At 33.3% G+C, this 25,207-nt stretch overlaps 1 protein-coding gene and 1 pseudogene across 1 annotated transcript; both read right to left on the reverse strand.

Annotated features, from left to right (window-relative positions):
* Positions 1-2,639: 2,639 nt before the first annotated feature.
* On the reverse strand, positions 2,640-17,236 carry LOC133182013 (long-chain fatty acid transport protein 6-like). The gene is made up of 11 exons (XM_061316712.1): positions 17,216-17,236; positions 11,874-12,240; positions 11,667-11,777; positions 11,374-11,589; positions 11,141-11,299; positions 9,872-9,996; positions 9,585-9,776; positions 8,910-9,021; positions 8,620-8,818; positions 4,591-4,688; positions 2,640-3,220 (listed from the first exon to the last, which is right to left on the reverse strand). Exons 2-11 carry the CDS (start codon positions 12,238-12,240, stop codon positions 2,907-2,909), a joined length of 1,893 nt encoding a protein of 630 aa, XP_061172696.1. The 5' UTR covers positions 17,216-17,236; the 3' UTR covers positions 2,640-2,906.
* Positions 17,237-19,746: 2,510 nt separating this feature from the next.
* LOC133182526 (long-chain fatty acid transport protein 6-like) lies at positions 19,747-25,121 on the reverse strand (annotated as a pseudogene).
* Positions 25,122-25,207: the final 86 nt, after the last annotated feature.

Consider the following 25,207-nt stretch of genomic DNA (forward strand, 5'->3'; position numbering starts at 1 on the left):
TTATTACATTGAATATTCATTACAGATCGGGAAAATAGCATTATACTGGCAAGCAAAAATTTTAATTTTAATTGCAGGTGTCATAACAGTACCGGTATTTCACTTGAGGTTCACGTCAAATCATGGCAAAATAATTCCTGAATCTTCCCTTCTGATTCTGGCATTTTAACACGAGACTGGAGCTGAATATTTTTATGAGATGAAAAACAATATGTAAACTTCCTGTATTGACTAGATTCATTATAATTTAGGGCGTGCTGATTTTTCTATATACTGCATTTGAGTGGGGAGTGATTACGTCCTGGACTTAATTTTCAAGCACCTGCTCGACTTCGACCGCAATAAAATTGCGTTCCTTGCTGGATGGCTATGTATTTTTTGGTACAAAAATCTTTATAAAGAATTGTTTTACAAGATCTGAAAAGGAAACTTCTCAAAAGTTTGTATTCAATTAATACCACCTACTCAAAGTTGCGCATTTTTTGTAAGAATATATAGCAAAATTAAATATTGTAGTGCAACCTACACACCGTTCGCGCACTCTCTGCACTCAATGTAGAGCGTGCGCGAACGGAATTGTTCAAGTCTTTAAAAAAACAGCCAAGGCCATCTGAAAAAAAAAATGGTAACAGTTGCCCTCTCCCGACCGATTGGCTAAAAATGGCCGACTCAAAGCTTTTTTAAACCTCAGAAAACAATTATTTTTATGCATTCCGAAATATAGATTGTGAAAATTCACTATGTTAAAATTTTCTGAGAAAAAAAAATAAATTCCCACCTACCCACCGACCCATTTATTTATTCTGAGTCGGGAGAGGGCAAACAAACATTATTTTAAAGATTGCCCAATCAAAAGATTTTTGGTCTATACCCAAGTCTTTCTGGGTTTTTGTAATCATGTGTTCTTTGGAAAAGCAACCACTGCCACTGAATTGAAATGAAATTAGTTCCTCTCTTGGCCCCATGCATCTCTGTAGCAAATATGAGATTGATAGACCAAGTGATGTTTACAAAACTTGGTATACTGTCTTTGTCATTTACTTTTGTACCCTGGAATCAATAATCTTCTTGCTCCGGCAAGCATGAGACGGAGAGGTCAAGTGATAGTTCTATATTGTGTCCACAGCATAGATATGGATGCTGGAATGCACCTCATGACAGTGCTTCATGTACATGTATTTCCATTTTAACTTTGTTGCAAGGAGAATATAACAGCGTAATGTGTCAATTGGGAAAAGGATGAAAAATCATACAAGCCGAACAATTTGTGTGGTACATGTAATAAATAATATTGATTGATTGATTATTGTTTAACGCCGAGTCGGCAATATTTCAGCCATATTTGGACGGAAAATTAAGTTTATTTGACCGGTAATTGAAAGGTTTTTGGTTTCTCTGGCGGCCCCCAGTGAGCCTACTCTTTTTGGAAATCAAGAGAAACGATCTTTTACGTGCCAAGGGGGTTGTAATTGTCAAACATTAGGAGCCATATATAAGTAAGCACAGGACACTTTTTCCACAATAAAAACATTTGGTCGACGCTTTACATAAGGGGTTTTAAAATACGTAATGGTAACTTTTAATTCTTTTTAATTGAAAAAAATAATTTCTGGCTTTTGAGGCATTTAAGAACAAGAAATGTAAAAAAAAAAAAAGCATTCTGAGGGTATTGCATTAGCAATACTTGTCCCCTACCGGCAAGTGTAATCTGTTTCCCAATAAAAATTGAAATTGCCATATATCCGTCAAAAATCAATAAAGCAGACAGACAGACAGATGGACGGACAGACTCAGAGGAAACCTATAGGAAACCTATAGTTTCACCGGTAGGGGACTAATAACATAAAGAGCCCAAGTGATGATATAGGGACTTAAAGTTCTGTCTTACAATATTTCACCAGATGGGTACATGGGGATGTTGGGCCATTTATCTCGCTATCGGACATTTTATATCATTCCGCGGATTTCTTTAAAGGAAATATTGGAGATACTGAAAAAAAAACCTGAGAGTTTTTGTTATAGTTTTGAATTTTCAATCGTAATCCAATCAATGGTGAAACCTTTGTCAAAACGAGTAGAATATAATGTTAATGTGTACAACTACTCTCCAAATTAATTATTTAGAGCAATATAAACGAATGAAATAAGTACTCAGACTTTCCTTCGTACAAAAAATTGACAACCATTCTGTTTCATCTTAGGGATGAATAACACAAACGTACTTAAACTTTCTTATTCAAATATAACTGAAATATACCAAAGAAATACTAGGGTGCAAAAGTGCTAAAATAAGAACAAAACGAACTGAATTTTGTTATGTAAATTATCAGAGTTTGCTGGAGATTTGTTTTCAGTGCCTTTCCTGAAAATATACTCGGTAATCCCCTGAACTCTTTTGAAACATCGATTTAAAAATTCCTTTGGACACATCATGTTGTTAAAAAGGTAATAATAGATACTCTGCTCTACGAAAGTTTTCTAAGAAGTACTAAGTTTGTCAAAAACACATATATGTAAAAATGTATAAATGAAATGGTACTCTTCAAAAGGAAATAAAAAAAAAAACTAGTTGTGTTTTTTTTTATCATTAATGCTTAAACCTTTTGAGGATATAGAGAAAAACTCATTTCGGACTGACAGTTTATTTTTTTTCTCTTAAAGGCATAAAAATCTTCAAAATGTGTATATTGATTGGTATTCAAGATAATTAATTAAGACAGTCTAAATTGATACCCAAAACAGTACTGAAGTATGAGACTAACTCCAAATAAAAAGATTACATCAACGTTAAATATTATCTGAAATACTGAAATCAAGAAAACGTTGGATGCATAATACAAAAAATAATTCTTCGTAAAGGAATCACATTTTGAAAAAAGTGGATACCAGTAAATTATTCAAACACATCATAATTTTGAAGTCATTACAACTTTGAAATTTTCCAGAGACAGAGGAGAATAAGTCTTGTTTTTTGAGTCGATGAAATACAGTGGGTCCTTGACCTTTTCCAGGTCATAACCTTCCTCCACTAGCTCCACCTTGCGGTTCTTCATTGTTTGTGTGACGATGAATTCCGGCATGAAGCGGAGGAACAAAGGACGAGCGTAGACCGGAAGTTCCTTCTCACAGACTGAGTAAATTGTTCGCAATTTGTCTTCCGTAATTTTGTCGTTTTCTTGTTTTAGAAGAACGGCCGCCATTCCTGCTCGCCCATCTTCACCTTGATATTGGGAGAAGATCAAAATATGACACTGACAGAGATAACCATAATGCGGGTATGAACTTGTTTCAAATCATATCTTTATTAATGTTGATTTGCAAAAATAGTATTTTTATGAAATTAAATGAACGACCCACTTTTGCAAAATCTTATGAGACTTTAAACTTGGCCATAACTTTTGAAAACGTGGAGCTTTGGCTTTCAAACTTCACAAGTGTATTCCTTGTGAAAAGGCCTTCCTTTGGATACCAACATCTTTGGCCCTTTAACGTTGACCTTAGAGTTTGACCTACTGTTGGAAAAACTTTAACCTTGGCCATAACTTTTGAACAGTTTGAGCTAGGTCTTTCAAACATGTACTTCGCATGTGTACTCCTTGTGACAAGACCTTTCTTTGCACACCAACAGCTTTGACCTTTTGATCTTGACCTTAGAGTTTGACCTACTCCAGTTTTGAAAAATTTTAACATTGGCCATAACTTTTGAACAGTTAGTGCTAGGGTTTTCATACTTCATATATGCATTCCCTGTGAGAAAATCTTCCTTTAGATACCAACAACTTTGACCCTTTGACCTTGGATTTTGACCTACTTTACAAAAACATTAACCTTGGCCATAACTTTTGAACAGTTGGTGTTAGCGCTTTCATATTTCACATATGTATTCCTTGTGACAAGTCCTTCCCTCAAAAACCAAAAGCTTTGATCCTTTGACCTTGAAGTTTGACCTACTTTTGAAAAACTTTAACCCTAGCCATAACTTTAGAACAGTTGGTGTTAGGGCTTTCATACTTCACATGTATATTCCTTGTGACAAGACCTTCCTTTGGATACCAACAATTTTGGCATTGACCTTGACCCTGGAGTTTGACCTTCTTTTAAAATTTTTTAACATTGTCCATAACAGTTAAACGTTTGTTTCTAGAGCTTTCACATTTCACGATTATGTGTATCACTTGTGACAAGAACTTCCCTTGGGCACCATTTGACCTTGCCGTTTTAGTTAATTTAAAAAAAAAAATTTCGCCATAACTTTTCAACGGTTTGTACTAGGGCTTTCATATATTCCTCGAGACAAGACTTTTCTTTGGGTACCAACATTTTTTTATTTCTTGACCTGGAGTTTGATTTGCATTTAAGTAACCTTCGCCATAAGCTGCCATACGGGGGAATCAGTGTTTCACAAACACATCTTGTTTCATGAGAAAAAGGAGGGAAGAGTTGATTATTAGCTTTTTTCAATGCAAATATTTCAGTAAGTTGGACTTCTTAGAACTAATCTGCATCAATGTGAAACAAATCTGAAACGTTAATAATTGATATAAAATTGCCCATAAATAACGCTGACAATTTAGAATGTTGGAAACTTACCTGGAATTGTCACACCGTAGACATTGACGTCACGTATGAACGGAATACGACTCACAACGTCAGCGACTTCGGCAGTAGAAACATTCTCACTCTTCCATCTGAAATATACCATAAAGTGTGACAAACCCATTGTCAAACTTGAATAGGTAAAGATGTTTTAAATAATTTGCCTAATACAATCCTCGTTGAAATTTTGGATGAAAAGATGGGAAGCCAAGACCCTTAGATCTTTAGCATCCACATGTTTTAAAATCAAAAAACCTTTTTTTTTACTTACAAATTAAAAGTCCAATCTTAATACCGATAATAAGAATTGGCAAACATTTGCTTGTAGATCAGAGAACTTAATATATTAAATTGTTCGTCTTCAACTCACTGAGTTGAAAGACTGATCTCTTCCTCACAAGAGCATTTCAATCATTTTAGCCTCCAAAAAAGTTCCAGGGTGTATAAAAAAATCCATTAACAATACAGAAAGAAAGCAGTGCAAACAAGGACCCTTGAAAGCATGAGAGGTAGGATCAGGTACCATGGAGGAATAACCATCCCCTTATGGTCACACACTAATTGTGAGCCTTTCGTCATGATTAGGTAAACGGAGAAATCCGTAGAGAATTCGGCATGAAATGTTTGAAAAACTTCGGTCAGCCACATTCGACAGACTTTAATTTGCAACAAGGTCATTGATGATGACTTTAAACGAGGCTGTTGATATTCTTGTTTCATTAACTTGTTTGTCAATAGCTTGCCTTGTTTTAGAAATTGTTCGTATGTAGAGCATGCTCTTACGTATCGAATCAACTGAGACATAAACCCCATATGCAGGTGATAAAAGTATATTGCTACATAAGTAATCAGAATGTTTTTAAGCACAATAATGTTGCAAATGACCAATGACAAGGTAAAAAAAATTACGAGTTCCATTTTTACTGATGAAGCAGCTGTCAATGATGTCAAAAAGCCTGGACTTTATTTATCGTTGGGAAGATGGTTGCTTACGAGGGTCATTCAATAAGTAATGCAACATACAGTTTATCATAATAAATGTAGAAGTATTTAATTTTATTTTTGAACATTTGAGAAGTTCTATTAAAGAACTCCTAATCACAGAAAACCTCATGCTTTTTCCTATTGTTGTTGCAAAGGAATTCACTTTTAAAGTAAGCATGGTCACTACACTGAGCTGAAAACTGTTTAAAAATGATCTCTGCCAAGAAGATGAAAATGAGGGCGTGTGTGAAAACGTTGCTTCATTACATAAAAAGCTGAATAAGTCATATTGAAGATATAATTTTGATATGTGGAAAGACTAGTCTTTCACGCTGTATAGTTTTCAGGTGGATTCGGAAATTTCAAATAAAAAAAAGTACAATTAAAAGATCGCAGTCAAAGTGGTCGATCGAAATCTGTAGGGGCAACAAAACTATGGATGCTGTGAGCAACATGATATCTGAAAATGCCAAATTTCCATTGATAGACTTTGCTAAAACACAAAACATTTCATCCTCATAACAGTTCCATTGATAGACTTTGCTAAAACACAAAACATTTCATCCTCATAACAGTTTATAGAGTTGTGACAAATGAAATAAATCTAACAATAATTCTATCAGATGGGTGCCTTATTTCTTTACAAATGCCTAAGAGGAAACACATGTTAAATGTGCCAATTGTCTACTTAAAAATAAACAATTTTACCAAAAAGATTTGATAAACTTGAGTGATGGATGACGAAACATTGGTGTACTTTTTATAGCCTAAAAAGGAAGATCAAGAATAAAATGTGGAATCAAAGAGAAAGCTGTCGTCCTATTATTGCAAAGAGAAGCACTCCAATTATGTTTTATTGATTTTCTTTTTTATTCAAGAGGTCCAGTAAAACATGTACATACAGCCAAAGGAAGGACTATTAATGGTAACGTTAATATTAAAATTTCAACTGGGAAAGTTAAGCAGATTTCCTGCAAAGCAAGCCCAAATACCAGTCTACGGGGTATTTTTCTGCACTTAAAGAGCTGCTGCAAATAAGCATAGAGAAATAAATAAAATTTTTGAAGAAAGGGAAGTTTACAGAGTTTGGGCATCCCCCATATTAACTAGATCCCAGCCATTGTGGGATCTTTTTATTCCAAAAACATATGAAAGTAATCAAAGGAAGATTTGACAATTTCAGATATATCATGGAAAGAGCTATTCATCAATGTCTTTGGGGTGGGGCATCCCTAAAATGAGTATGCTGAGGTTTTCTGGTCATGGGTATACAAAGACTTTAGACATGTGAATCCTTTGAGGGATTGAAAGTATTAAGAACCTGCTTTACATGCTTTTTCCTATTTTTAGATGACCTTTTGCTTAATTTATTGAACGCCCCTCGTAGAATTTTGAAATGTCGTACGTTTTGATGTTATTGATTTTGCTAAAATTTTGTGATTTCAAATTTTCTTAAAGTTCCTTGGAATTTTTAAGTATTCACATCTTATTTACAACACTTCTTGAATATATTGTTGTACAGTTCTCCTGATGTTTCTACTTCTCTGCTGTTAATGTTTTAGTGAAGAGTAAAGAAAGAGGCTTGGGAGGACATTTACTGGAACCCGCTATGTATCTTTGTAAGGATTGGGAATATAAAAAAAATATTTAAAACTGACATATGATTTTGAAGAATTTCCTCCTAAGAAAGGAAGCTATATGGGAATAAGTTGGATTAATCAGAATTAAATCTCAGTTCCTCTAAAATACAATTAAAATAATGAGCCTTACAAACAAAGATAATGTTGTTACCTGCTTTGTCAGCTGGGACCAGTGTTTGTGGCTAAAACACATCTAAATGTCAAATGAAGGGCACAGCAAGAGAAGTTTCTGAATTAAATTCTGCTTCTTAAAAGTGCAAAAACAGATTTGCTAATAAAAAGGCACAATTAACACAAACAGGAATTCCAGTCTTCAAAGACTATATAGAAAATGTCTTTGAGGAAAACCTAATATGGTCTTAGGAGACCATTCTTCCAGTATTAAACCTATAGATATTGTCAATGAGGAACTCAAACATCTTTTAAATATTAACCTCAGAGTACTTGTATCTAGAATCAGAATGGTTTTGGCCAAATGACAAGATATGAAATTTATTAGTTCCGTAGTTGTCTATGGTGTCAAAACGTATGGTCTTTAAAATACAGTAAGCAATGTTGTAAAAGTCATACGTTTTACTGCAATTTTGTGATTTCAAATTTTCTAAATGTTCTTTGGAGTTTTAGTGCATGTATCCACATTTGATTGACACCACTTCTCAAATGTCCTGTTGCACAGTACCGCTGAAGTTTCTCCTTTACTGCTGTTAACATTTTCCTGAGGAGTAAGGAAAGAAGCCTCGTAGAAAATTTATTTTACCCTGCTAAAGCTTTTGTTGATGAGGATGACTAACATTTCCGAGCCATTTGACACTAAACTTTCTAAACTTTATAATTATAGGGCCAACAGAAATCCCACACCAGATTCAATTTTCCGGAGAAATCCCTACTATGTGCAATAGTTATAAAGTGCGATTGGAAAAATTATAGAAGGGACATTTGTAAAGTTGGTCTCTGGAAAAAAATAAAGAAAAAGGTCGCATGTAGAAAGAATCTTAACGAAAAAGAAGTGTTAAACTAGTTTCCGTGCTATAAATTTTACGCAAGTTCGGTTGGACAAGATCATCAAGAATATGAAAAATGATGAACTTCATTAAAGAGAGCTGACAGAAATGTTGGTAATAACCTGAAACTATGCCATTAACTTTTTTTTCCGAGGTTAAAATCAAGGTCACAGTCTTCGAAGAGAAAAGGAAGGAAGAATTTCGCTCCCACAATCTCCAGTTTTATATAAAAAAGTATGTAATATTATTAAAGATCTTGAAAGTATGCCAGCCTACTGAAGAAAATAAGAAAATACTTTAATAGAATCACTGAATCAGACAGATTGTGTCACCTGTCAAGTACAGGACCCATCCCTGACGCGTGAAAAAAATTAAAAGTTTTGTTTTCTTACACTAACCTAAATGTGTCCCCAGTTCTGTCTCTGAAATATATGTTGTAGTTTTCATCCAGGTAGATCAAATCACCGAATGAAAACCAGCGATCACCCTCTTCAAAGACGTCTCGGATGAATTTTTTGTCGTTCATTTCCTTGGAACCTTTGTACAATCCAGAGTAGTATTCTTCGTTTACCCCACAAATGATGAGTCCCACCTCACCTTAAATAAGTGTGAAAATCAAGCCTTAAGCTCAAACTTGATTTGGTCTTTATGACACAAATTTCATCAATTTGACAATCAATGTACAAACCTGGTCTGATACGGATACATCTCCCATTTTTGTCTCTTATCGGTTTTTCGGATCTGATGTCGAATTTAATGAAATTTATTTGAAAGCTTTTATCCCGAAATATGGTTGCTTTCTGCAATATACAACACTCTAAACTTTCAAAAAAAAAATCTGGTTTGTTTCAAATAGCATGTGTCCAATCTGACTAAATATGGTTTGGAAATTAGTAATTAAAGTTTAGATTCATTGACCCTCTGATAAGAGAGACAACTCTCGCTGACCCTCTGATTTTAGAGAGACAATTCTCACTGACCCTCTGATTTTAGAGATATTTCTCACTGGTATAAATGATTACATCTTTTTTTTTTTTTTTTTTTTTTTTTTTTTTTAGAAAAATGTCAAGTTAAAAGGCAATTTCTGTCAAATCTTGACCCAAAAGTTATGCTGAAATTGTGTGCATTTCAATTATTAGAATTCTTTCGGAAAATCATGAAAGCAGAAATTCATACGAATTACAGATGGATAATGATCCTTCAATGTTTAACAATATTTTCTGTGGAGACAAGTCAAATTATTTTTTTGTTGCATTGTCTAATAATATAGAAGAGGTGCTCATGTATGACATGAAAATGCGGAAAATAATTAATAAATCTTTTTTTCTTTTGATTGCAAATTCACTTTAAATTGCGACATTACCATAAAAGGAGACATCCTGCCGATGGCACCAACTTTACCAGTAACATTCAGAAAGCTTCCAGTTCCCTCTGTTGCTCCAAAAAATTCTACTATCCGCGGAATCTTGAACCTGGTTTTAAATTCTTCCCATATGTCTATCCGAAGTCCATTCCCAAACGCCACACGCACATTGTGAATACCATCAAGATCATTCTGTTTTAAATATATTTATTTCCACTTAATATTATACTTTGTACAACCATTTTATTGAAAATTACTAGTTTTCTCATTAACATTATAAAGTGTACCTTTGGAACACGTAGTAAATATCTGCATAATTCTCCAATATACTGTATAACTGTAACTTTATGTTTTCGCACATCTTCCCAGTAATGACGGGCGGAGAACTTTCGGCGGAGGACTATAGTGGCTCCTATAGAAAGCGATAATCAGGGGTTGGTTTTACAAAAGAACTTAAGACAGAGTCTAAAAGTTTACATAATTCTTAAATCTTGCCAACTTAATGATTTTGTAGAATCATACTTGTATAAAATAACATAATTAATTTCTTCTTATTCATAATAAAATTACAATTTAATCAACGTAAACTAAAGAATAAAATCAATTTGCAAAAGTACATTTTGATCTCAGTCATAAGTTCTCTGGTAAAAAGAGACCCAGGTACTTAAGTAAGAAAGCGAACTATTATATATGTAAAGATAAAGATATATTATACATATATTACATGGCTTCGAGGGCAACATACCAGAATATTTGCCCCCGAGGTGACAGGAAAGCCCTGGAGTGTTATGTCGCCCGATGCCGAAGGCAGAGGGCGACATAACACTCCAGGGCTTTCCTGTTACCGAGGGGCAAATATTCTGGTATTGTTGCCCGAGAAGTCATGTAATATATGGTATATAACATTTTTAAAAAAAAAAAAAAACAAAATCTGACATATGTTTTGAAGACTATGGACCTGTGTAAATATCTGGAAAAAACATGCAAATTGTTTTTTAAATAGTTGATTGGTGGGTACCAATAGTTTCGATAATAATGCTAAGGAACATTAACACTATTGTTGTTAAAATGATCACGGGGGACGGCTGAAAGTTATGAAGGCTGATTTCTCTTCCTCTATAAATAATTCCGAAATATTCCGTCTTGTTTCATTGCAGAATGTTTTCAGCACGCTGACACTTGTGCTTATAACTTTTGTTGTATTTACGGAATTTTTCTCCTCAATCAAACTATCTAGTTCCTCTGAATTTAATGAACATAAAAAAACGTAGACGTTTTCCAGACATTTTCATTTTCGCGGAACTGTTTACGTTTGCTTAGCAACTGCCTCTGTGAATTTCGAACCCGATTTAATTAATATGCAGAATGATTACACGCGAGGGAATATAACGGTGTTCGGGAGGGCAACATAACTGTTTCCGGTGTAATATAACTAGATCCGGCGTGATTCAGCAGTTTTTCAGGGCATATGGATAAAAATATCATATTTGTGATACAATGGGAAAACTTCTTCAAAAATGTTATATATATATATGTACATGTAAATATATATATACCTCTTTCGATTGTATTAAATAGACACATAACGGTGCTAGCGCTGTGGTATAGAGGTGTAACAGCGTAAGATATATCGTTTTCATTGTAACCGAATGTTTGCCAATACACCGAGCCAGACACAGCTTTCGAAATGTTGATGATTGCTGGCTTTGGTAGTCCTGAAAATTCATAAAAGTATTTGAAAATATGCATGGCAGTATGCAGTTCGGATTAAAGCAAATGCTATACACACCTGTTGTACCAGATGTATATATGTAACAAACAGGACTGCGTAAGGTGGTTCCCTCCCGGCGTGCCTTAGAAAGAGGCACAGGAAGAGTCCGAAGAAGAACGTCGTCCATAGCAACAAAGTTTGAAGGGAGGTCAGTTTGCCGTTTTCCCTGAACATAAATTTTAATGTCAGGCAAATCGTTCAGTATCTCGAGGATCGACTCCAAATGCCCTTCTCCTGTCATAGAAAGGAAGATAACTCAAATTACTTGCTAAATAATTCTTCCAAAATGACTTTATTAATTGGTATAATACCTGAGCCAATGATGAGAACAGGCGCCTCGCTGACTTTGATGGAGTGAATGAGTGGATGAGCTTTTAAGTGGTAGTTAATAAAGGCTCCTACTAGTCCTGCCTTCTGCAGACCTACAGTAGAAGGTATGGTTTATGTATTTTAATGAAAATCTACGTTTTAACATATTTATATAAAAAGACTATTGCTCGAAACAAATCATGTGTCACCTAGAAATGTCCATACGAATGCAGGTTCGTTTTCTAGCATCATGGCGACTGGGGTATCTCGAGGAAGGTTCCATGATGCAGCAAGGTTTGCCACTCTATTGGCCATGGCGTCGACAAATTCGTACGAGTATTGTCTATCCTCAAAAATGATGAACGCCTTTTTCGGTAATCTTGTTACGTCATCTTCAAACATATCCAAAACTGTCCTCACCTTGCTGAAGTTTTCACCAATCTTTTTGAAAACTTCCAACATAGCTCTAATTGTCTTGATATCATCACCAATCCACGGAAATGATGTCTTCCATGCCGCATAGCCTGCACCCCCTATCCCAGAAGCAAGAAGGAGAGCTTTTTGTCGCCCTGACATCTACATGTAAATAAAATATTTTGAAATTATGAATACTAAATAGGTTTTTAATGGAACATTTCAATAATTTCAGTTTGAATTCTTATACTAATCGAACTCCATTTAATTTTAATGTTCAGATATTTTGAACATTTTGCTTTGTTTAGTCTACGCTAAAATTGTATGATTTTTTTTACTATCTAGAGTGTTACAAGGAATGCATTTGTTGCCTGCTTTATAGCATCTTTAAAGATTAAAATAAATCTCAAGGTTGTCAGCTATTTATTTGCTGCTAGCTACTATAAATTATAATGGTTTAGGCATTTGCCTGCAAAAAAAAAAATCTACGAATAGTCAGATCGATATAATAGCATTTCTCATATAAAATCTGGCAATTAAATAGACATTTGATTCCCCAAAACCTCAAAGCTAAAATGATTAATGAATTGAAGTATTTTTTTATCTTGTTAATGCATGCTCAATTCAACTTCCTTCAAAAGAGATTTCAATTTGTCTTAACTGCAATCATCAGCCTGGCCTTGCCTGTATGATTATACAGACAATGGGCTGCGTCAAGAAGGTAAATAAAGTGTCAGGAATAGGAGTAAAATATATGGATAATTATTGGATACTACTTTTAAAGCAGGAGAAAGCATTAAATGCAAGAAATAATAGCCGAAGCGAGCGACAAAAAGCGGCGGCGTAAATCGAACGTTTTTACAACACTTGGATCTGTAGCTCTCTGCTTTGTCTGTCCGAATTTTCCCAAGCAGAGAGCTACAGTTCTGCAGCTAACATTTGACGAAATTAAATCAGAATCGAGAAATTTCGTTAAAATATTCAACTTTCTCAGCCTCTTAATTGTGACCTCGTGTATGCTTTGAATCAAAGTCAATGTGGTTTGAAGACAAGTAAAGTGGGAATGAAATAAAAGTCGTGGCCACAAAATAAAATTTGTGACACGAAATAAAATTCGTGGTCCTGAATTAGATTTTAATTCTTAAATATAACATACGTATAGATTTTTGTCTGTTCTCGCTACTCTACCTGCAGATTACAGGGATAACATTTTATAGTGATGTATACAACATATTTTTCATTAAGTTTATTAATTAATCTTTATTACATTAAGTTAGCTACAGGCAACAGTTATTATCATTATTACACTATATTGAGAATTGATTTCCTCTTTTGCACAACTAGTCTTCACCTAGTTATAAATTTAATGTTTTTGTTTCTTTATCATGTATGCTTTAGGTTATAAACTACTTAAGGACTAATGACCCTCTGTTGTAAATTTTACAAAGTTTTTTTAACCTTGCCAACATTGATTTTCATCAAGATCTATAGCATTAGAGTCAAATGAAAAAAAGTATGAGGTATAAAGCGCTGATTATTTTTTTCAGAAATGATTTTTATGTCAGATCATGAAGTGAAGAAATTTTAACACAGAAAATAGGAAGAGTAATCATTTATTATTACAATATAAAATTAAAAAAGTATGAGGTGTATATATAAAATAATATTTAGTGTCATACCTATTAAATTCATATTAGAAAACATAATAAAGCGCTGCTTCCTAACTCAGAATATCACAATGTTATTTGTGCATGTAAGAAAATAATACACCCATTAGCAAGAGTTATCTTTCTTTTAAATATTTTTTCAATGGAAAAAATGTAATACTAATAAAAATTCTAAATTTGGTACTTGATACATTAAAGCAATTTTAAAATGTTTCATAAAAAGGTAGAACTTATTCAATTTGTAAGGCTTTTATCACTGGATTTAAATGTTTTTTTTTTCATATACAATAAAACAATTTGAAAAGTAAAGGCAAAAGGAAATACGGATTAATGTTTCCATCAAATGTCAGGTTTGATCGAATTGCTTACTCAAATTATTAAATTCTGGTAAAGTAAACTATGAGTAATTTTGGGATTTTTTTTTACTTGGAAAGTTATCTCTTTTATCAAAGGGTCGGTCCCCCTTAAGTTGGAAGCAAAAGTTTGAAGTATAATTGATGCATGGTGATTCATAGTACATGTACATGTAGATACATCATGGAATACTGTGATTTTGATGCATATGATTTATTGATATGTTGTTGAATTCAAAAATATATCTTTAGTCTATAGAGTTCTAGTATATGAAATAAATATTGATTAAATACCAATACAAGAATGTTTATAATGATATTCAGATTTACATTAATCTCCCTTGCATCTTGTTGTTCGTTCGTCTCTAATGAACCGATGTTAGAGAGAGGATTTATATTTGTTAAGTACAAAACTGGTTTGTTCACCGTGGTAAAAAGCTGTTAAAATATCTAGTATGATATTATGCATTAGATTTTTATCAGATTAGTAAATATTTATATCAACCAAAAACTTTTTTGGCCTGGGTAGAATTCAGAGGTTCTAAATGTTGATAAGTACATACTAGTATTATACGTATAATGCATCATGGAAACTTTCTTTATTATTGTAGTTTGTTTTAACGTTTATGACGTTTTGACCACATGTACTTGTGGACAGGACCCCCCCCCCCCTCTGATATTCAACCCCGGGGCTTGTTGGACATTTTTTTTTCACAAATTATATTTATTGCACTTATTCTTCATGTGTACCAAAGGAAAAAATCGTGAAAACCCCTAAAATAATCGTTCCACACGAAAAATGCCTCATTATACATTATAAGAGAGAAAGATATGCCACTCCGGTTTGTTTACGTTGTCTCCCCGCTGGTGAACCGACATTTTAGGTTAGAATAAAATAAATACATGTTTTTAAACCCAGAAAGACCAGTGGGGGTACAACGTAAACAAACCGGAGTGGCATACCTTTCTCTCTTATAATGTATAGTGGGATATTTTTGTGTGGAACGATTATTTTGGGGTTTTCACGATTTTTCCTATGGTACACATGATGAATAAGTGTAATAAATATAACTTGTGAAAAAAATGTCCAACAGATCTCAGGGTTGAATGGGGGGGGGGGGGAGGGAGGGGGGAGTCCTATCCACAAGTACCTGTGGTTTTGACGCAGTAAAACGCACAATGTTGGAAAGTACTGAACCTGTTTCATATCTACTTGACACACACAATGTACACTACAAAAAAATTCGTGGCCACGAATTTTATACCACAGTGCTTGCATTGCACTTGACATTAATCGCCCTTTTTATGTACCATACTAGTATTTGCCTGAAAATTGTACCACATTCCTATTTCGGTAACTCATAGAACACTCGCAGTTACTCGTAGGACACTCTCAGTAATTCGTAGAACACTCTCAGTTACTCGTAGGACACTCGCAGTAACTAGTAGAACACTCGCAGTAACTCGTAGAATACTCGCAGTAACTCGTAGAACACTCACAGTAACTCGCAAGACACTCCCAGTAATCATAGAACACTCGCAGTAACTCGTGGAACACTAGCAGTAACTCGTGGGACGCTAGCAGTGTCACGAGTACTTCACAGTTTCCCAAGTTACACGAATGTCGAATTTGTTTATTGTACGAATGCAGTGTGAGTGTTGTCCGATGATTTAGAATTCTTTAAAATGTACTGAGGTCACGATTGTTTTGAACGTCTATAATTAGACTCAAAGAGGATATTCTTTTGATGGTGGATCAAAGTAGATCAAAGGTGACAGTTTTTCAGAACGTTTATCCAAGAATATTGTAGATACATACATACTTTCTATTTTTGAATATTCAAAAGGAAAGCTGGGATTCGCTATTAATTTCTTACATATATACACTGTGCATACAGGAAAAGGTTTATTCCATTATTTTTGAAGAAAGTTCAACTTTATCTAGAAAAAGACACAAAGAAGAAGGGCGAAGAAGGCGAGCAAAATGCCCATAGTGCAACAAGCATGAAGTTGAAATAATAAATCTCAAATATAACAAAATTTTCTTTGATATTTCATCTAACATTAAAGTATACTTTTCTGCAAATCTCCACAATTTAAAAAAACTTTACAAAGATTGAAATTATTTGCCTATGAAATAGTATACACACACTGAAGAGAACAAAAAGGATAATTTTCTCATACTTAAACACGATTTTTCGATATGAGTGAGTCATGGCTCCATTTTTTATGAAAGTTTATCCTCAAAGTTTACGTAAAAATGTACATTTTTGGTTAACAAAAACACGGAGCATAACTTAGAAATACACTTTTATGACACAACATTCTCATCTTTCAGAGAAATACTGAAGTTCATTTAGTATAGAGTCATATCAGTGATATCACAAATATGATTTAAATGCCACTATTTGTCAGGAATTGTGTAGCATAGATGTTAGCGTGTTAATCTCAAGGGAAAATGATTTTTATTGCTATGGTTCGAACCCCACGAATACTATATTTTTTAATGACACAATAGTTTTTGCCAAGAAATTTTTCCTCAGAAAAGTTTTGTTTATCATAATTTCATAAATTTCAATAACGAGAACTTCACTCTAAATACTAAATTCACAAACTGAATATGATTTTTATATATCTGAAGCTACAGGCATTCTACACGCTTTGTTCACCCATCTCCTTTGACGTTCTTTATCTATAAACAAGACGTACGAACAGCAGCGTTCGTACTTTTCGGATATATCTAATAAATCAATGTTGTATTTAGTGCGTGCTCATATATGATGAATTTTACTGGACACTTTGAAAGGAATTAAAGGTGATCAACTAAAGAAAATAAAAGTATTTGAATTTTAGCACAAAATGTTGAATGCCGACTACATCATCAATAGTAACATTTTGGAACTCGTTGCTAGCAGACAAGCTTTATCTAATAGGACTGGTACGCTTTAATGTTGATAAAAATAAGAAATACGATTATCGTTACATGTGAATCCGTAAGTTGATATTCAAAGAACGCAAAAGAGGCTAAATAAAAGACATTAAAATATTCCGCAGACCAATACACTGTCGTCTGATTAGTGAATAATGCACATGTATATTATGCAATGCACACCTTACCTTGATGATCACAAGAAGAAAAAAATGCTGGACAGGATACAAACATATAGCGTGTACCTGTCAAAATTTAGGTCGTGAATTTTTTACCTGTTATCTTTGCATAGTACATGTATGTACACATACACCAACATTTACAGTGATCATTTACAGTGAGTATATACATAGATATATTCACTTTGTTAACGATAGAAATTTTAAAGGAAGTTAGTTAAGAAGTATTATTATTACCTATTACAAACCTTGGAAGTTTTTCTGGTGATTATTCTCTGAATACAAATATTTTAGTTCAGATGTCCCCAAATCTTACTTGGACATACACACGTAAACATGTTGTTAATCAGCTGTTAATCAAAAAATCGAGTTTTGGTTTATGGTGTCATTGGCACTATCAAATTAAATAAATAATGAGAATGTTGATGTATTCAAGCCAAAAATCTTTTTATTACGTATTTGTATAGAGTTATAAATCAAAGTACTGAAAGTACTAAAACGAGAGATTTTAGTTGGTAATAGACTCCCACAAATTGTATAGAAAAAAGTTGTTTAAACTTTCAAAGAATGTTGATTTCTGTATTTTGGTTGTTTCGAAGCAATAGGAAATATTCCTCGTGGGACGTATTTCAATTATCTAATGTCATTTAGAAAAAAATCTCAAATAAGAGAAAATTCAAGATAAATTAATAATTATAAATTTTCTGATTTTTGAAATCAAAACTCCATGATTACTTCTAGGTACGGAGGATGTCTGTCGTTTTTAATTGTCCAATGACACCAGCAAAAATCACGCCTTTTTATTTACACTAAAATTGTAGATCAATCACACATATATTATCTTGTCATAGACAACATTGCAGATACTGAACATCTTCAACAATAGCTTCACAACCAACATGACTGCATCAGTTAATTTCTAAAATTCTTTTTTAGGATTAGTCTTCCTGAAAACTTGGCTTGGGTGTTCAACCAATCATGAAGGAAACTAGACAGACACTAAATTTTATTTAATGGCACTGGTACAAAACCTGAATTCTGGTATTTTTCCACCACATGAAAATCTGTTAGAAAATACATTTTCATCCCGATTTTAAGTAACACTTTGATTTTTAAATGCAAAAGAAAAGGGGGTTATATTTCTAAAATTACAAATAGCAGTATTTAGATTGGTGCCACTAATAAACGTTACCTAAAAAAACTCACTTACTTCACTGCGGAAATGTATAAAAATCTAGTGGGATGTTATCTGATTTATTTTAGCAGCCATGTTAATGAAGCATTAGTCTTGAGAGTTTTCAGTTATTGATTTCCTATAATAAATTTTATGTAGTATCGTTATCATTGCCAGTTTTTCAAGAATTAGACACTTGTTCGTGTTTAAACAATATTTATTCAAAATAATGAATAGATTGGGTAACAGGCAATGCCTATAAATACCCTCTCTATACAAGAATCAAAGTTAAAAAATAAAATGGACTGAGTGAATATATACTATATATTACAATGCGGGTAAACACATACATACAGAAACACACACAGACATACACACGCAAGCACACACAGACAGGCACAGATCCAGATGAATTAAGCATAACACGTAGTATTAATAAAATATAGTAATATATATATATATATATATATATATATATATATATATATATATATATATATATATATATATATATATATATATATATATATATATATATATATATATATATATATCATAAGGAAATGTATTTAAAAACGTTTTGTTGACCTAATATATTCTTGTACGTAATTCGAAATGTTGATGTTCGTTTGATACGATAACTTCGAACACCCATGTAAAAGAATCTTTAGTTCATACGGTATACCTAGCTCTTGTTTTTTCTTAGTACTTGTTCGTGTTGTGCACTCCTGATAGCAAAAATATTTTTGTGAAGTAAATATACAAACATGTACGCTATATTAAACGTTATTGAAGGTTTTTCACCCTAAGGTCCTTATGATTGGCATTTAAGTAAATTCAAATATATAGTATCCAAATAAAATTTTTAAAAAAATCACAGGTTAAGTATCCAAATTCATGAAAAAAAGATATGTCTATCAATGCTATTATTTTTTTTTGTATAATATTAAATCATTAAATAGTAATACCATGTTGAAGGATAAAGATAATTCATCAATCAGTAATAATAGATATACTTGTTCTATTAAAATATTTAATATTTTAATACATTGAAAAACTTCAAGCCATATGTATTATCCTTTCAGACTGTTTCTTTTTCTTTTGAAATAAAAATCTGCCAAAAGGATGCAAGTACAGTATATATTTTAATTCAATGTATCTGTAGTTATATTTTTAGCCTTAATACTAAACTTAAGAGTAACTGTTCCTTGTGTAAAATTTACATTTTATTAACAAAAATACTATACTAAGTATTGAAACAACTATATGCATGAAAATGAGTTTGTTATGTACATTCGTAGCTAACTGTGTAGAATTACATGTACGTATCTGAAAAATGTAAATTTAGAAAAGGTAACTCTTGAAATTAATACTGGATATTTACAAAAATTTCCTTGGGTGACACTTCATAACTTTGAAGACAGTACACTTGGTAATTTTCTAGTGTTAAAGGAGAATAAGTCTTGTTTTTGGTGTCAATGAAGTAAAGCGGGTCCTTGACCTTTTCCAGGTCATAACCTTCCTCCACTAGCTCCACCTTCCGATTCTTCATCGTTTGTGTGACGATGAACTCAGGCATGAAACGGAGAAAGAGAGGACGAGCGTAGCCCGGAAGTTCCTTCTCCCAGACTGAGTAAATCGTTCGCATTTTGTCGGCTGTGATCTGATTCTCTTTCAATATAATGGCTGCCATACCAGCTCGCCCGTCTTCTCCTTCACATAGAAAAATATACCATCCAACAGAACATATTTTTTTTTAATTCATGTCAAAAAAGTACAAAAACAAGAAACAACAACAAATCAAATTTCCCTCATACTTTATTTAATCATTCATATATGATGTGTCTCCGTGTACAATTTTTTGTCCTAGATTGTTCTCAGTGGTGCAGATTTTTTTTGGTTTTCAGTGCAAGAAGGGATACGCATTTGCAATATATATATATATATATATATATATTATTTTTACATTCTCTGGAAATGGTACGATTTCATTTTTTTTACTAACAAATTGATATTAAAGTTCTTGATATAGTTAAGATCTATCGGTAACATAATTAGAACACAATTTGACAAAAAACAGTTGAATTTGAGACAATGATAAGTAAATGTTTTAACTTTTCACATCTCAGAATATTAAGTTTTTAAAGTGCATTGAACTTGACAGCCCAATTGTGTTTTTTATCTCTTCTAACTTTATCTTACAATTTGTACATTATATAAAGAATTTTCCCCTACCGATTTAGTACTCCATTGTACATGTATTGGACAATCGAAATTAAACTACAATATTGTCTTTCTGACGTATTTTCTATTTAACAATAAAAAAAATCTGTATTATCACTACTTTGGTGGTCATAATACAGAATTTTACCAATGAATAAAAACTATGTCAGAAAGATAATACCCTGTGATTTTCATAGGGGCATTAAAGGGGACTGATAACTAAAAAAATACCATAAGGTGATTCATAAGGTGATTAAATTTTCATTTCATGAGCAATGAGCCATTTTTTTTTTTAAATTACAGTGATCATAAAAATAATGTACATGGGGATGAATCAATAACTAATGTAAATAGGATATGAAATGACAAAAAAAAAACGATAACATTTTAACTTTAATTTATGACAGTACTCTAATGTATAGATATATGCTAGATAACCCAGTTAATGGTCATTATTTACACACTGAATAGTCTACGGATTTTCCCGATCATGACAAGTAGCACATGGCAGGTGTGGCCGGTCGGCAAGGGATGCTCACTCCTCCATGGCAAGTGATCCCACCTCTCATGTTTTAGAGGTCCGTGTTTGCTCTGCTCCTGATTTGTATTGTTTTAATGGACTTAAGAGCTTGAATATTGTTCGTTATCTCCATATTTCATTATATAGCATTGTGGCAATGTTAAATAATACATTTAAATAAGTGGAGCAGATTTCAGGCTAGATAAAGTCTAATGCAAGGTCAAAAAAGTTTTAGAAGCTGAAAAAATGTATTTAACTTAACACCTTAATTGCTATGTTTTGCATATTTAAGTTTACATTTGTAAGATTACTGTATATTTTTTGACAATGAATTAGCATTTTAAGTTAAATTCTTAGTCTGTTACTGGTCGATATTACTATACTAAGCACTCACCTGGAATTGACACACCAAAAACGTTGACGTCACAAATAAAGGGAATTCGGCTTATTATGTCAGCCACTTCTGTTGTCGAGACATTCTCACTTTTCCATCTGGAAATTTTCAAGAGTAAATGTACCCAGAAATCCCCAGGAAACATAGTACAACTATTAATTTTAAAATTTCTTCAACAAATTTATATATTTTTAACTTTAAAATATAACTTTTTTTATTTCTCACTCATATCTAATTTTCCCTTTTAAATTCTTTTGACCCATCATTTTAATTAATAATCCTCTTCACCAGCAGATAAAAAAAAAGTCTTCACCTTTTTAATAATTATATTAAGTATTTGAAATTCAAGTCAGTTTTTATCATCAGACAGACAAGCATTCACATTGGCAAACTGTTGGTGTTTACGACACTGACCTAAATGTGTCCCCTGTTCTGTCTCTGAAATACACGTTGTAGTTTTCATCCAGGTAGATCAAGTCACCAAACGAGAACCAACGATCCCCTTTCTTGAACACGTTTCTGATTAGTTTCTTTTCATTCATTTCTTTTGAGCTCTTGTAAAACCCTGAATAGAATTCTTCGTTGAATCCCGATATGACAAGACCTATCTCACCTGGAAGGGATTAAGCAATCCAATGTTAATTTGAATCAATGAAAGCTAAATTACACAAGTATCTGGGACGGATCCAGGATTTCCCATTTGGGGGATTTATTTAAAAAGTTAAATTACTAAAGAAACCAAGCGGATCCAAAAACAATTCCTTTGAGCTAGGATCTAATACTTATTAAAGAAAATTCCAACTCAAAAACAAGCAAAAATAAAAAAAAGTGAGCAAACAAGAAAAAAAAATTGGGGAAAGGGGGTGGGGAGAGTAACACATCCGCTCTCCAGTTTACTGTACTTATTATGGAAACATACATTTTTTAAAAGTCTATTCTAGTTTTTTTGATAAATCTTACGTTTCATTAAGACTCAATGATATATTTTAATTTTTTTTTTATTTTTCGGGGGGGGGGGGGGGGCTCGATGCGCCACTGAACTTTACCTTATGTACACTGAGGTGATTAGAAGGATGATTTTACACCATTATTGCTATGAAGAGAAATGAAAGCCCAACTTCTTACGTTAACATATACATGTATATATTCGTATCTGAATTATTTTATGATGACTCGTTCTTGTTGATGAGATATTGGAGAGAGTACTGCATTTTTAACTATTTTTGGTAAAGCTTCTTAATGATAGAAAATTGTTTTTTTTAATTTGAAATCTTGCAATATTAGAAGAAATTAACGGACTTAGGACCAAGGTTCAACTCCCCGAAACCCTGGTATTACAGCATGACATTGTCTAAATCAGAATTGCAGCTCTGTCAGTGTGTAGAATACACAGATATGTTCTGATCAGGAATAATCTCTTGAACAGCCTGAGACAGTCACTGATTTACATTATATACAAACCTGGTTTGATCATAATGCACTTTCCATTTTTATCTCTTATCGGTTCTTCGGTTCTGTTGTCGAATTTGATGAAGTGCATTTGAGAGTTTTTATTCCTGAATATTACTGCTTTCTGAAGAAAAATATACTCTTGATAAGGTTTTGAAGCAAATTCTGATCTTGTATTGTTACATAACTATTCTAAATACTCAGTACCATAAAAGGAGACATCCTACCGACAGCACCAACTTTACCCGTGACATTCAAAAGAGCACCGCTTCCCATCTGTTGCACCGAAAAATTCAACGATTCTTGGAATCTTGAATCTGGTTTTAAATTCCTCCCAAATGTCTATTCGAAGTCTATTTCCCACTGCCATACGCACATTATGAACACCATCAAGATCATTCTGTTTTGATACAAAAAAAAAAAATTTGAAACTGTATTTCCGCTTTATCATATATTGTTGTTGTTATTGTTTTTGTTCTTTTTTTAAATACCTCCGGAACACGAAGTAAATATCTGCATAATTCTCCAATATATTGTATAACTGTAACTTTATGTTTGCGCACATCTTCCCAGTAATGACGGGCGGAGAACTTTCGGCGGAGGACTATAGTGGCTCCTATTAAATATAAAACGTGACATGTGACCAGATACTAAAATAATATCTTATGGAATTTAGAGTATGACAACATACAAACCCCTTTCAATTGAATTAAATAGCGAGGCTGACGCTGTGATAAAGTGGAGCTACAACATATAATATGTCGTTCTCAGTATAGTCAAAGGCCCGCCAGTACGCAGAGGCAATCACAGCTTTTGCATTGTTCACTATGGCAGGTTTTGGCAGCCCTACAAATGTTTGAATTTTATAAATTAAAAATCTTAAAATTTGAATGTATTATCAACGAAAAATTATCAAAATACCATATAAACGCATTATCAAAGAAAAATTATCAAAATACCATATAAACGCACCTGTTGTACCGGAAGTATATATATAGAGGATGGGACTGCGCATGGTGGTTCCCTCTCGGTGAACTTTACAGAGAGGAACAGGAAGCGTCCGAAGAAGAACTTCATCCATGGAAAGAAAATTCGAAGGAAGGTCGATTTGTAGTTTCCCCCAGGACATATATCTTAATGTTAGGTATATCGTTCAAAATCTCTTCAATCGAACGTAAATGGTCATCAGCTATTGTGAATTGAAACTTACAATGAAAAAGAATTAAGATTAAAATGCCCTTAACTATAATCATCTTTTAATAGCTTAGTAAAACAATACCCGAGCCAATGATGAGAACAGGTGCCTCGCTGACTTTGATGGAGTGAATGAGTGGATGAGCCTTTAAGTGGTAGTTAATTAATGCTCCTATTAATCCTGCTTTCCACAACCCTACAATACAAATATGTAGGGTTTGTTTTACATTCAATTGTTTTTATTATTATTAAAAACTAAAAATCATTTTTCAGTCCTATTGTTACCTATTAATGTCCATACAAAGGCAGGTTCGTTTTCTATCATCATGGCGACTGGCTTATCTCGGGGAAGGTTCCATGATGCAGCAAGGTTTGCCACTTTATTGGCCATGCTGTCGACAAATTCGTACGAGTACTGCCTATCCTCAAATATGATAAATGTCTTATTTGGTATTCTTGTCACGTCATCTTCAAACATATTCAAAACCGCCCGCATTTGGCTTATGTGTTGACCTATCTTTTTCAGTGCGTTCAATGTAGCTTGAATTGTTTGGATATCATCTCCGATCCATGAGAACCAGGTCTTCCATGCCGCATAGCCTGTACCCACTAAACCGGACGCAATAAGAATTGCTTTCTGCTGCTTTGATATCTAAACATTTTTAAGGGGATAAATTGATGAGTAAAACATGTTCATATTCTTTAATAGCAATTTTTTTTTTCAATTTTAAAAATTTTGCCTGTTTTAGTTTGAAAGGATGGAATTTACTGAATGTTTAGTTTTTAACTAGTTGGGAGATCTCTCTCTCTCTCTCTCTCTGGGCTACATCGGGATTTTCTGTACTTTTGGTAAGTTAGACAACTGAAGCCTTCACGACCCACACTAAGATCCTTTGGTCACAACCAAGTCCAACCAAGACCACTATACATGAAGTCTGACTAATGATTTCATCCGGACCATTCCTGGATTAAAAAAAAAACTCCTCTAGTACATCCTATCGGTACTTTTCTGGGATAACAACTCTGATCCATCGGAGTGTATCTTCA

Source organism: Saccostrea echinata, unplaced genomic scaffold (genome assembly GCF_033153115.1).
Source record: "Saccostrea echinata isolate AGI-Se365-2 ecotype Australia unplaced genomic scaffold, CSIRO_AGI_Sech_v1 ptg000009l, whole genome shotgun sequence".
NCBI lineage: Eukaryota > Metazoa > Mollusca > Bivalvia > Ostreida > Ostreidae > Saccostrea > Saccostrea echinata.